The sequence below is a fragment of the Bombina bombina genome, chromosome 2 (assembly GCF_027579735.1).
Source record: "Bombina bombina isolate aBomBom1 chromosome 2, aBomBom1.pri, whole genome shotgun sequence".
Classification (NCBI taxonomy): Eukaryota; Metazoa; Chordata; class Amphibia; order Anura; family Bombinatoridae; genus Bombina; species Bombina bombina.
In genome coordinates, this window is record NC_069500.1 from 72596996 (window position 1) to 72610657 (window position 13662).

The 13662-nt window shown below is 38.6% G+C and overlaps 1 protein-coding gene across 1 annotated transcript in view; it reads left to right on the forward strand.

The window, feature by feature from the left end:
- Nucleotides 1-5044: 5044 nt before the first annotated feature.
- Nucleotides 5045-13662, forward strand: part of ELAC1 (elaC ribonuclease Z 1) — a 41806-nt gene continuing 33188 nt past the window's right edge. The window contains exons 1-2 of the mRNA XM_053700407.1: nucleotides 5045-5293; nucleotides 8733-8904. Of these exons, the coding sequence (XP_053556382.1) occupies nucleotides 8748-8904 (157 nt within the window). The 5' untranslated portion in view covers nucleotides 5045-5293; nucleotides 8733-8747. The remainder of the gene's footprint in view (nucleotides 5294-8732; nucleotides 8905-13662) is intronic.

A 13662-nucleotide genomic window follows, 5' to 3' on the forward strand; every position in this document is an offset into this window, starting at 1 on the left:
TGTTATAAGTGTAATCAGCCACAAACCATCCACAGAAACCACTTAATGATATCTGTTCCGGCCTTTAATACACTTTTTTATAAAAAGTGATGGAACGGCACCTTCCCAGCAAAATATACAGACCAAATTCACCAGCCACACATAACTAGATGTGATAAGTGTAATCAACCACAAACCATCCACAGAAACCACGTTCCAATACCATTTCTGGCCTGAAAAATGCTTTTTCATGAAAAGTGACGGAACAGCACCTTACCAGGCAAACAGATACACCAAATTCACAAGTCACATGTGACTAAATGTAATAAGTGTAATCAGCCACAAACCATCCACAGAAACCACGTTCCAATACCCGTTCCGGTCTGTAAAACGCTTTTTCATGAAAAGTGACGGAACGGCACCTACCCAGCAAAATATACAGACCAAATTCACCAGCCACAAATAACTAGATGTGGTAAGTGTAATCAACCACAAACCATCCACAGAAACCATGTTCCAATACCCGTTCCGGCCTGTAAAACGCTTTTTCATGAAAAGTGACGGAACAGCACCTTAACAGCAAACCAGATACACCAAATTCACCAGTCACACATGACTAAATGTTATAAGTGTAATCAGCCACAAACCAACCACAGAAACCACATTATGATATCTGTTCCAGCCTTTAATACACTTTTTTATAAAAAGTGACGGAACGGCACCTTCCCAGAAAAATATACAGACCAAATTCACCAGCCACACATAACTAGATGTGATAAGTGTAATCAACCACAAAACATCCACAAAAACCACGTTCCAATACCCGTTCCGGCCTGTAAAACGCTTTTTCATGAAAAATGACGGAACAGCGCCTTACCAGCAAACCAGATACACCAAATTCACCAGTCACACATAACTAAATGTTATAAGTGTAATCAGCCACAAACCATCCACAGAAACCACATTATGATATCTGTTCCGGCCTTTAATACACTTCATTATAAAAAGTGACGGAACGGCACCTTCCCAGCAAAATATACAGACCAAATTCACCAGCCACACATAACTAGATGTGGTAAGTGAAATCAACCACAAAACATCCACAGAAACCACGTTCCAATACCTGTTCCGGCCTGTAAAGCGTTTTTTCAAATTCACCAGCCACACATAACTAGATTTTGGAACGTGGTTTCTGTGGATGGTTTGTGGTTGATTACACCTATCACATCTAGTTATGTGTGGCTGTTGAATTTGGTCTGTATATTTTGCTGGGAAGGTGCCGTTCCGTCACTTTTTAAAAAAAAGTGTATTAAAGGCCGGAACAGAGATCATAATGTGGTTTCTGTGGTTGGTTTGTGGCTGATTACACTTATAACATTTAGTCATGTGTGACTGGTGAATTTGGTGTATCTGGTTTGCTGTTAAGGTGCTGTTCCGTCACTTTTCATGAAAAAGCATTTTACAGGCCGGAATGGGTATGGAAACATGGTTTCTGTGGATGGTTTGTGGTTGATTACACTTACCACATCTAGTTATTTGTGGCTGGTGAATTTGGTCTGTATATTTTGCTGGGTAGGTGCCGTTCCGTCACTTTTCATGAAAAAGCGTTTTACAGGCCGGAACGGGTATTGGAACGTGGTTTCTGTGGATGGTTTGTGGCTGATTACACTTATTACATTTAGTCACATGTGACTTGTGAATTTGGTGTATCTGGTTGCCTGGTAAGGTGCTGTTCCGTCACTTTTCATGAAAAAGCATTTTTCAGGCCGGAACGGGCATTGGAACGTGGTTTCTGTGGATGGTTTGTGGTTGATTACACTTATCACATCTAGTTATGTGTGGCTGGTGAATTTGGTCTGTATATTTTGCTGGGAAGGTGCCGTTCCATCACTTTTTATAAAAAAAAGTGTATTAAAGGCCGGAACAGATATCATAATGTGGTTTCTGTGGTTGGTTTGTGGCTGATTACACTTATAACATTTAGTCATGTGTGACTGGTGAATTTGGTGTATCTGGTTTGCTGGTAAGGTGCTGTTCCGTCACTTTTCATGAAAAAGCATTTTTCAGGCCGGATCGGGTATTGGAACGTGGTTTCTGTGGATGGTTTGTGGTTGATTACACTTATCACATCTAGTTATGTGTGGCTGGTGAATTTGGTCTGTATATTTTGCTGGGAAGGTGCCGTTCCGTCACTTTTCATAAAATAAAGTGTATTAAAGGTCGGAACAGATATCATAATGGGGTTTCTGTGGATGGTTTGTGGCTGATTACACTTATAACATTTAGTTATGTGTGACTGGTGAATTTGGTGTATCTGGTTTGCTGGTAAAGTGCCGTTCCGTCACTTTTCATGATAAAGCATTTTACAGGCCGGAACGGGTATTGGAACGTGGTTTCTGTGGATGGTTTGTGGTTGATTACACTTATCACATCTAGTTATGTGTGGCTGGTGAATTTGGTCTGTATATTTTGCTGGGAATGTGCCATTCCGTCACTTTTTTTAAAAAACGTGTATTAAAGGCCGGAACAGATATCATAATGTGGTTTCTGTGGATGGTTTGTGGCTGATTACACTTATAACATTTAGTTATGTGTGACTGGTGAATTTGGTGTATCTCGTTTACTGGTAAAGTGCTGTTCCGTCACTTTTCATGAAAAAGCGTTTTACAGGTCGGAACGGGTATTGGAACGTGGTTTCTGTGGATATTTTGTGGTTGATTACACTTATCACATCTAGTTATGTGTGGCTGGTGAATTTGGTCTGTATATTTTGCTGGGAAGGGGCCGTTCCGTCACTTTTTATAAAAAAAAAGTGTATTAAAGGTCTGATCAGATATCATAATGTGGTTTCTGTGGATGATTTGTGGCTGATTACACTTATAACATTTAGTTGTGTGTGACTGGTGAATTTGGTGTATCTGGTTTGCTGGTAAAGTGCCGTTCCGTCACTTTTCATGAAAAAGCGTTTTACAGGCCGGAACGGGTATTGGAACGTGGTTTCTGTGGTTGGTTGTGGTTGATTACACTTATCACATCTAGTTATGTGTAGCTGGTGAATTTGGTCTGTATATTTTGCTGGGAAGGTGCCGTTCCGTCACTTTTTATAAATAAAGTGTATTAAAGGCCGGAACAGATATCATAATGTGGTTTCTGTGGATGGTTTGTGGCTGATTACACTTATAACATTTAGTCATGTGTGACTGGTGAATTTGGTGTATCTGGTTTGCTGGTAAGGTGCCGTTCCGTCACTTTTCATGAAAAAGCGTTTTACAAGCCGGAACGGGTATTGGAACGTGGTTTCAGTGGATGGTTTGTGATCGATTACACTTATCACATCTAGTTATGTGTGGCTGGTGAATTTGGTCTGTATATTTTGCTGGGAAGTTGTTGTTCCGTCACTTTTTATAAAAAAAGTGTATTAAAGGCTGGAACAGATATCATAATGTGGTTTCTGTGGATGGTTTGTGGCTGATTACACTTATAACATTTAGTCATGTGTGACTGGTGAATTTGGTGTATCTGGTTTGCTGGTAAAGTGCCGTTTCGGCACTTTTCATGAAAAAGCGTTTTACAGGCCGGAACGGGTATTGGAACGTGGTTTCTGTGGTTGGTTGTGGTTGATTACACTTATCACATCTAGTTATGTGTAGCTAGTGAATTTGGTCTGTATATTTTGCTGGGAAGGTGCCGTTCCGTCACTTTTTATAAATAAAGTGTATTAAAGGCCGGAACAGATATCATAATGTGGTTTCTGTGGATGGTTTGTGGCTGATTACACTTATAACATTTAGTCATGTGTGACTGGTGAATTTGGTGTATCTGGTTTGCTGGTAAGGTGCCGTTCCGTCACTTTTCATGAAAAAGCGTTTTACAAGCCGGAACGGGTATTGGAACGTGGTTTCAGTGGATGGTTTGTGATCGATTACACTTATCACATCTAGTTATGTGTGGCTGGTGAATTTGGTCTGTATATTTTGCTGGGAAGTTGCCGTTCCGTCACTTTTTATAAAAAAAGTGTATTAAAGGCTGGAACAGATATCATAATGTGGTTTCTGTGGATGGTTTGTGGCTGATTACACTTATAACATTTAGTCATGTGTGACTGGTGAATTTGGTGTATCTTGTTTGCTGGTAAGGTGCCATTCCGTCACTTTTCATGAAAAAGCGTTTTACAGGCCGGAACAGGTATTGGAACGTGGTTTCTGTGGATGTTTTGTGGTTGATTACACTTATCACATCTAGTTATGTGTGGCTGGTGAATTTGGTCTGTATATTTTGCTGGGAAGGTGCCGTTCCGTCACTTTTTATAAAAAAAGTGTATTAAAGGCCGGAACAGATATCATAATGTGGTTTCTGTGGTTGGTTTGTGGCTGATTACACTTATTACATGTAGTCATGTGTGACTGGTGAATTTGGTGTATCTGGTTTCCTGGGAAGGTGCTGTTCCGGGCTGTTATGTTTGGTTCCGGACACTATTTTGGTAGTTAAAGCGTTAATTAATTATTATATCACAAATATTCTTGTTCCTAAAATTGTTCTCAAGAGTCTCTAATACATCCCATTATATTTTAAATCAATTTCCTTCGTAAAAGGCCTGTTCCGGCCTGTTCCGTTCCGTTCCGGCTTTTACACCGTTCCCCAAAATTGTGCCATGTTTATTGCAATATAACATGTATTTGTATAAAATGTGTTTTGTTTAGGTTTTGGGAAAGTCTATTATTTTATTTAAAATAAAAATAATTGTAGATATTTTTTTCTACATCATTATTTGGCTGGTTGTAATCAGTTGCCCAATAAGAAGCCAACTTCAGGGAATAAGAACCTGGCCGAATAAGAAGCCAACTTCAGCCTCGTCTGTAACCATCTCTATATTCAGCATTGTCCGTGAAAAAGGAGACCTAAGTCAATTAGGAAAAATACTTTTTTTTTTTAAATGGTTTCACTAACGTTATCTTATGCTGAACGATTTCATATCGATAGTGAATTTCCGGGTGCAGTAATATGGCAACAGCGTTATAAAAAGTGAATCTGCGTTCTTGGGATAAGAGTACCAAGATGGCGATAGTGCAGGAAGTGTAGTAGCATGGCGCGATATGCGTAAATGGGTGTAGCAAAATGACCAGCACACATAGAGTGAGATAATACTGTACTATATTGTTTTTTTTTTTTAGAATTGTATGAAAATACTTTGTTTCTGGTCTTTCGGTTGAGGTAGTACTTCCTGCATGAGTGGAGCGATTGGACTCGTTTGCTCAGGGTTCATGTAGCTTGAAGCAATTGTGGAAACAATTATAGTTGCAATTCGCTTTCACAGGTAACTACTCATCTTTGAACAACTCCGTTTATGTTTAAAAAACAAACTATGGTTATCCGGAGCGAGTAAACAGCCCCAGTTTCACACTGCACTGACTTCTGATAAAACGTCATCATACTCTGGCAATGAGGTGGCTCATGCATTGTCACCACCGTCGGTTAACAAGTGGTTTAGCTCCTGGTTGCTAAGGGGTTAAAATGTTATTCTACAGGGGTGCATTAACGCTCTGTATAACACGTTTTCCAGCTCCTGGCTGCTAAGGGGTTAAAATGTTATTCTACAGGGGTGCATTAAAGCTCTGTAATGGTCAAACTTATTTACCAAACATCAAGATCACCAATTACACTGGCATTGACCATACTATCCCAGAGATCTGAAGCATGCAGAGAGCTCATTAGATTATTGGGGTGGATAAATGTTCTCCAACCTCAGGTATGTTTAGGGTTACAGCCCCCTATGGCATCCAAGGATTTAATGGAAATTTCCAAGCCAGGGACACATTCTATCCACATAGCATAGACTTATCAGACACAGAACTATAGGGGGCTGTGGAAGGGGGTTAATTGAAGGTAAAGTTTTACCTATCTGTAAACGGTAACACATTCTTCCTAGTTTAAATAATACAATCGCTAACTTTATTTTTACAATTCAGTATATAATTATAAAATAATCTTGTTCTATATTTACATACTGTTCTGTTAATAACTCCTCCCCACATCCATTTCCTGATCTTAGTTAGAGAGTGACGTATAGAGCGGTGCCACCCAGGATCCAAATGAACTGCGCATGCACACAGCATTGACTACTAAGCGGTAATCTGCTATCCCCCCAAATTTTTAAACGCCTGCGCAGATCATCCCTTAGGTGGATGACGTAGTTTGATGGCCGCCTAACGGCCAGGATTTCAATAGGCAGAAAAAAACGTGACCTGCAAATAAAAAATAAAAAATTATGACGGGTTGAATTTACGGCTCAAAAGCAAGTAAGTTTAACGCTCTAAAACTCATTTTATACTTTGAATTAAAAAAACTGATGAATGAAAGTACTATTTATTTAGGGTGACTAGTATAATTAGATAATGCAATCCGGCAAACTTTACCTCCACTTTAAATAGAAATTATTTCATTACTTGTAAATATGCACTGCTTTTCTTTTCTATAAAGCTCTAGTGTGGTTCTTTGTAGTCTTCCGTAATATGCAACTGATACTTAGGGCTAGATTTATTAAGCCCTTACGGCAGCAAGTTCTCACAAGAACTTGCTCGCCGCAATTTAACAAGCAGCGGTCACCAGACCACTGCTTCCCTAAACTCTTCGCCACCTCTGAACTGGCAAAATTCAATCTCCTCGGTCGAGTCCGACCGAGGAGATTGACAGCTCCTGCCCGCGCGTGATTGGTTGTGCGCGGGCAGGGGGTGGGATTGCACGCAAGCGCAAAATTGCGCTCGTGTGCAATGTTAATTACCTACGGGTAATTTCTCCCCGCCACAGGCGAGCTGAGGTGTACAGGGGTGCGTATACGTGCCCCTGTACGCCTCAGCTATGATAAATCTAGCCCTTAATGCTGTAAAGTACAAAACTAGGACAGTGGCCCTGAGCTTAAGACCTATCCCTCCGTATATTCCCAAAAATGCCTCAAAGTTACATATAATCTTATGTGAAGAAACAAGTTTGCACTAATTCAAACCTGAAAAAAACAGGTTTCCACTCCCCTAGAGAGGCAGGAGTGCATACAGTGGAATACAGAACCTTGCATTTCCTTCACCTGCAGAATGATTGATCAGTACAGGAGCTCTAAAAGGCCACCGCAGAAAAGACAAGATAAACATCACTCAGGATGCTATTCAAGGAGCATGTCATTGATGGCAAAGCAATACAGATAATGTTTATAAAATGACAGTATTAAAACATTTATTTTGTGTGTAGATCAGTGCAGTGAATGTCCTTTTAAAGTGAAAGTCAATCCTAGCGTTGTACAAACGCTACGATTGACTATTGAAACAAATAAAGGGGACTTTCATTCAGTATAAAGTAGTATAAGATGCTTCATGTAGAAAGCTCCTTTATTTGTTTCAACCGATCGCCGTTCTTAGCTGCTACAGCAGAACATGGCTTAAAAATGTTTTTGCTAAGAGGTGACGTTTTCACCTCTTAGCCAATAGCCGTGCGGTAAATCCGGCTTGGCGCCCATGGGAGCCGGATTTACCGCACGGCTATTGGCTAAGAGGTGAAAACGTCACCTCCTTAGCAAAAAAATTTTTAAGCCATGTTCTGCTGTAGCAGCTAAGAACGGCAATCGGTTGAAACAAATAAGATACGTCATGCAGAAAGCTCCTTTATTTGTACAACGCTAGGATTGACTTTCACTTTGAGTTAGGTGTTTACTTTTTAAATTAAAGGGATAGTCTAGTCAAAATTAAACTTTCATGATTCAGATAGAGCATGCAACTTTCTAATTTACTCCCATTATCAATTTCTCTTCATTCTCTTTATATCTTTATTTGAAAAAGCAAGAATGTAATCTTAGGAGCCGGCCCATTTTTGGTTCAGAACCTGGATAGCGCTTGCTGATTGGTGTCTAAATGTATAATGAAGAAAAATTGATAATAGGAGTAAATGAGAAAGTTGCTTCAAATTGCATGCTCTATCTGAATCATGAAAGTTTAATTTTGGCTAGACTGTCCCTTTAATAAATATTTGTTCCTTTTAATGAATATTTATTACTGCAGGCATAATTACTTTTTCTTGTTAGCTTTTTATAGGGTTGTCCTTATGAGACAAGAATTCTAATGAGCAGTAGATACTAGGGTATAATTTGTGCAAAAACATGTTATTTCTACATTTTTTTAATATCAATTTAAAAAAATATTTTACTTAAACATTTTCATGTACAAAACTATTCTATATCTAATTTCTGCTGTTTCAAATACATTATATATTTTTTGATACAATATCCTTTTTTTTTTTTTTTCTCATTTCAAACGTTTGCTTTTTCTGCAACGTAATTAGCATGATCAGTTTCTTAAAGGGACAGTAAACATGGATTTTTTTAAAAATTTTGTGTCTGATGAAAACATCACTTTTTAAATGACTTCTGTGGCTGCACAATTGACCTGACAAAACTGCAATATCTAGATTCCTTTCTACTGATTTATATAAAGTGCTCTTCATCCTAGTACACGGAATGTTCATTAGTGTAGCAATCTCTGCATGATTAATTTATAGTAACATTTTTAAATGTATTATGTATAATAGTATGTACTTGTGTAAGTATATGTGTGTGTGTGTGTGTGTATATATATATATATATATATATATATATATATATATATATATATATATATATATATATTGTGTGTGTTTACTTTTTTTTATTATTAATCCTGTAGTAATTGTAGTAAAACTGATTTTATATGTTTTTTTTATTTTTTATTAATTAGTCCTGAAAATCAGTGATGGCTATGGATGTGACCTTCCTGGGAACAGGATCTGCGTATCCGTCTCCATCGAGGGGAGCTTCGGCTGTTGTATTCAGGACAGAAGGAGAATGTTGGCTGTTTGATTGTGGCGAGGGGACTCAGACCCAGTTTATGAGAAGCTCCCTCAGAGCAGGTAATTTGTTGTTAGACGTAGCTGTCTTGTTCTCAAGGAAGATTGTGTAAATACTCATCAAACATCATAAGCACATCCCTTACTTTGTTTTTTATATCACTGAACTTTTTTTTTTTTTAACTGATAATCCTAATGTGGACATAATAAAAATGATATTGCATGTTTTAAGGTATTTGACTGGGAATGGCACAGTTGCTATAGCCTTATAAAAGTATTTGTTGTGCTCGAGTGAAGTTGGCCACGCTAACCCTTTTCTGGTTAACTCGTAATATTGCGTCCCATGCTACCATTAGGGCGCCACTTGTATTAATTTATTTGGATAACTGCAAGTTTGCATTTGATTACAGAAATAAGGATCTATGAGCTCTGCGATAAGACAACGTTTATGTAGAGATTACATGCCAGCTATAAAGACTTGAAATTATTAGAATGGCTGGGCTCATCTCTCTGAGGGGTTTTAAATATTTATTATGAGATGGAGTGATAAGGGCTCCTTTAGAGTGGCAAGATGACATAAATCTGACCAGTGCTGTAAAGTATATTTCATTCAACAACAAATTGTTGGATTTGATATTTCAGATAATAGGAGCTGTTTTATGTGGCAGATGGTTCTGTCGTGATCATTATTGCAAAGGCGATCACCTGATCAACCTGGGCATGAAACTGATCATTTGAAGTATGGGCCTCTTTGATGAGAGGAATCACTTGTTGCATGTAAGGGCCTATTAGAGAATGCCAGGGTTCTTTCTAGAGCCGAGAACATTCTACCTAGATGGGCATGAGACACCTTATTTGATAAAGAGGGCTCAGGTCTCTGTGTTTTATGGAGATATCAAGGGACTCTTAAAGAGCACCACCATTAGGGCTGCACGAATAATCGCTATGGTTTTAAAACCGCAAGAATACGAAATTTATAAAAAAATAATCTACAGATCGCCATGAAGGTGGAGAGGGAGAATGAGAGGCGGACCAGTGTGCGACCCTGGTCGGACCTGAGAATGCCTGTGAAACGGCCATTTTGGAAGAGATTGAAGAGTGTGGGAGTCATCTGGGAGTGTTGTGGCGGTGGTCAAGCGGTGGTGTGGTGGTGGTCAAGCGATGGTGTGGCGGTGGGACAGCTCAAAGTTGTGAGCAATAAAGTTAATATTGTAAAAAAAAAAATTAAAGTGCGTTACTGATTTTTTTATTTGATTTGATTTTTTTTTAACTTCTGTGACACTTAACATTGAGTTTGATTACATATTACAATAATACAATATATTTTATTTATAAATGTTCATTAAGGGTTGCTTGTAGGATGTATTGTGAAGTGAAATGTAAAATATAATATATTCAACATAATGTTACCAAAATATATATAAATAATATCTACTACGTACTGCTCTATCTCTATGATCTACCTCAAGGCAGAACACTGTGCGATCTGCGTTCTTATCGCAGAACCTGAAGGGTCTCTGCAGAAAGAACAGCAGTGGCAGTTCAAAAAAATTTTTGCCTGCATTTTTAATTTCTTCCTGCAGGTATCACTGTTCCGTTCTATCTCAATGTAAATATTTGCTACGTTCCTCTCTCTTCAATTTCCTTCCACTTCCTGAACTTCAGTGCGGAACAGGGTAACAGCACATTGCAGAAAAGGTAAGTCAGGGCTTAACAAAATTATTCTAGGAGTGTAGGAGCCAACCAAAATACTTAGATTTTTTTTTGTTCTTTAATAAGTGAGTGTGTGTGTGTGTGTGTATATGGTGTGTGTGTGTGTGTATATGGTGTGTGTGTGTGTGTATATGGTGTGTGTGTGTGTGTGTGTATATGGTGTGTGTGTATCTGTATCAGCGATGCACGCTCTGACACTCAGCTGTTTTTTGTTTATTTTTGGGCGTCGGCTCTATACTCTAACGTGATTGGCGAAGCTTGGACCAATGTGATGTACAGGACAGCATGTATGCTGTTATCACTAATAGTGGATTTGCGGCATTACCCTCCACTGGCTTACATACTATAATGTAATGTGTAGCTAAATACATAGTATATCTATCTCCTTCTTGTTTTTAATGTTTTTAACTTCACAATTGGCTACAGTGCAGCTTCCGGTCTCCATAGCAACACAGGATGTGGAGGTATACCACGTGATTGCTGTGATTTCCGGTTCGCAACGGATAGCTTTGCGGGTGGGCATTAGGCTTGTACTTAAGTTTGGTAAGCAATTCATGTCTGTTTGCTGTTGGTTTGAAAACAGGATAAAACCCGAAACGTCACTATAATAAAAGGAATAAGAATTCAAGACCACAAAGAGATAGCCTGTTCTATGGCGATTTACCACCTGGGTGCAACTTATTAGTCCAGTAACTTTCCTGTAGTATATCAGTCTGATCCCGCCTATTACGGTCAGTCCAGCGCCGAAATACCAGGCAATTCCTCTCTGAACAAGGAACACAGCAACCCCAGATGATCGTTTCAGCCTTCATTGGGCCTCGTCAGTGAGGTGTAGCCATATTCCTCTAAGCACACTGAGCAAGGAGTCCACGTCTGGTTGCCCCTTTTTCCCATAGGGAGACTAAATACATACAGAGAGAAGTGCACTCACAGGAATGAACAACTGGCTCAAAACCATTGTTAGCCTGCCGAGGCCCAATGAAGGCCAAAACGATCGTCTGGGGTTGCTGTGTTCCTTTTTCAGAGAAGAATTGCCTGGTATTTCGGCGCTGGACTGAACGTAATAGGCGGGATCAGACTGATATACTACAGGAAAGTTCTACTCTGGGAAAAGCATTGCTGGGCTAAAAGAAGTTGCACCCAGGTGGTAAATCGCCATAGAACAGGCTAACAATGGTATTGAGCTTATTGTTCGTTCCTGTGAGTGTATTTCTCTCTGTATGTATTTAGTCTCCCTAAGGGAAAAAGGGGCAACCAGGCGAGGACTCCTTGCTCAGTGTGCTTAGAGGAATATGGCTACACCTCACGGACGAGGCCCAATGAAGGCCGAAATGATCGCCTGGGGTTGCTGTGTTCCTTGTTCTGAAAAGAATTACCTGGAATTTCGTCACTGGACTGACTGTAATAGGCGGGATCAGACTGATATACTACAGGAAAGTTCTACTCTGTGAAAAGCATTACTGGGCTAAAAGAAGTTGCACCCAGGTGGTAAATCGCCATAGAACAGGCTAACAATGGTATTGAGCTTGTTGTTCGTTCCTGTGAGTGCATTTCTCTCTGTATGTGTGTGTGTGTATATAATATATGTGTAGAGATCACAGAAGCTGAAACTTTACCAAATAAGTTAATTGGATATGCACAGTATTGGAATAATGGGGTTGTGGACCCTTACCAAGCCTTTTTCAGAATACTGTGAATATCCCTTTAACTCATTTTGGGAAAAGCTTCAGTCTTTGTCATGTATTACAGATTTTTTTTTTTAAATGGGTGTGTATTATATTATTTGTTCTTCCAGTGTTTTTTTTTTTTTTTTTTTTTTTTAGGATCTCTTTAATTGACTTAAAGGGCCATAATACCCACATGTTTAAACACTTGAAAGTGCTGCAGCATAGCTGTAAAAAGCTGCCTAGAAAATATCACCAGAACATCCTATGTAAAAAAGAAAGATATTTTACCTCAAAAGTTCCTCAGTAGCCACATCCCATTGTAAAGGATTTCTAAGCAGCAATTCAGTATGTCTGTCCCGGGGCAGCCGAAGGGATGAGCCTCGTGCACTCTCATGTTATTTCCCTATTCAGTTTAAAGGAAGTTTACTATGAAATCTCATGAGAGTTAAGTCAAATCTCATGAGATCACAGTAAAAGAGTTCATGACCTCAGCACTGTTGATGCTGATTGGCTGCTGTTCATTTCTTCATTTTTTTTTTATTTTTTTTTACCTGCAGCTGGGAGCAGCTGAGTATAACTTTTTACACAGAACTTACTCTGCTGAGCTGGGGAGATTGTGAGGTAAAATATCTTCCTTTTTTACATAGAGGTGCTCAGGTGATATTTTCCTGTCAGCTTTTTACAGTTACTGCATCAGTTTCAAGTGATTTAGCATATGAGTATTATGTCCCTTTAACTCTGAGGTTGTAATATATAAATAATATACAGTGTATGTGTGTATGTATGTGTGGGTGTGTGTGTATATATATATATATATATATATATATATATATATATATATTTATATTTATATATATATATATATATATATATATATATATATATATATATATATATATATATATATATACACACACTAATTTCTAAGTGCCATCCTTTAGGAAGCATATATTATACATCAGCAGTATAAGCATGGAGCAGCATCCCCTCCAAAATAAACATATAGCCCCCAGCAGTACAGTAGAGCAGGTTCCCAGGCAGACTGACACGGTGGGAACGTACAGCAGACATCAGCAAGGCTGTACATAAACCTGTCCTTATGCACACCGAGTAAGGGCAACAAGCACAGCAACACCGGCTCCTTAAAGACACTGCAGAAAAATTTTCACAAAAAAAAAAATCTCATCGCAGAAAATGAAAAAAGTTCTGCCTCTCGTAGTAGATAGATTATAGAGGATGAATGATATATAGAGTTACTTACTAGATAGATGATAAATGTAATATATTTATTTAATATATAATTTAGTTGAGTCAAGTGTAGATTCCTAGAAGATAGATCATCAATCATCATAGTAGTACACAATGGTGCAGTGCACAACAAGTTTTTTTTATTTTTATATTTTTCCTCTAATTATAAGTGTTAATTTTTATGTTCCAAGAG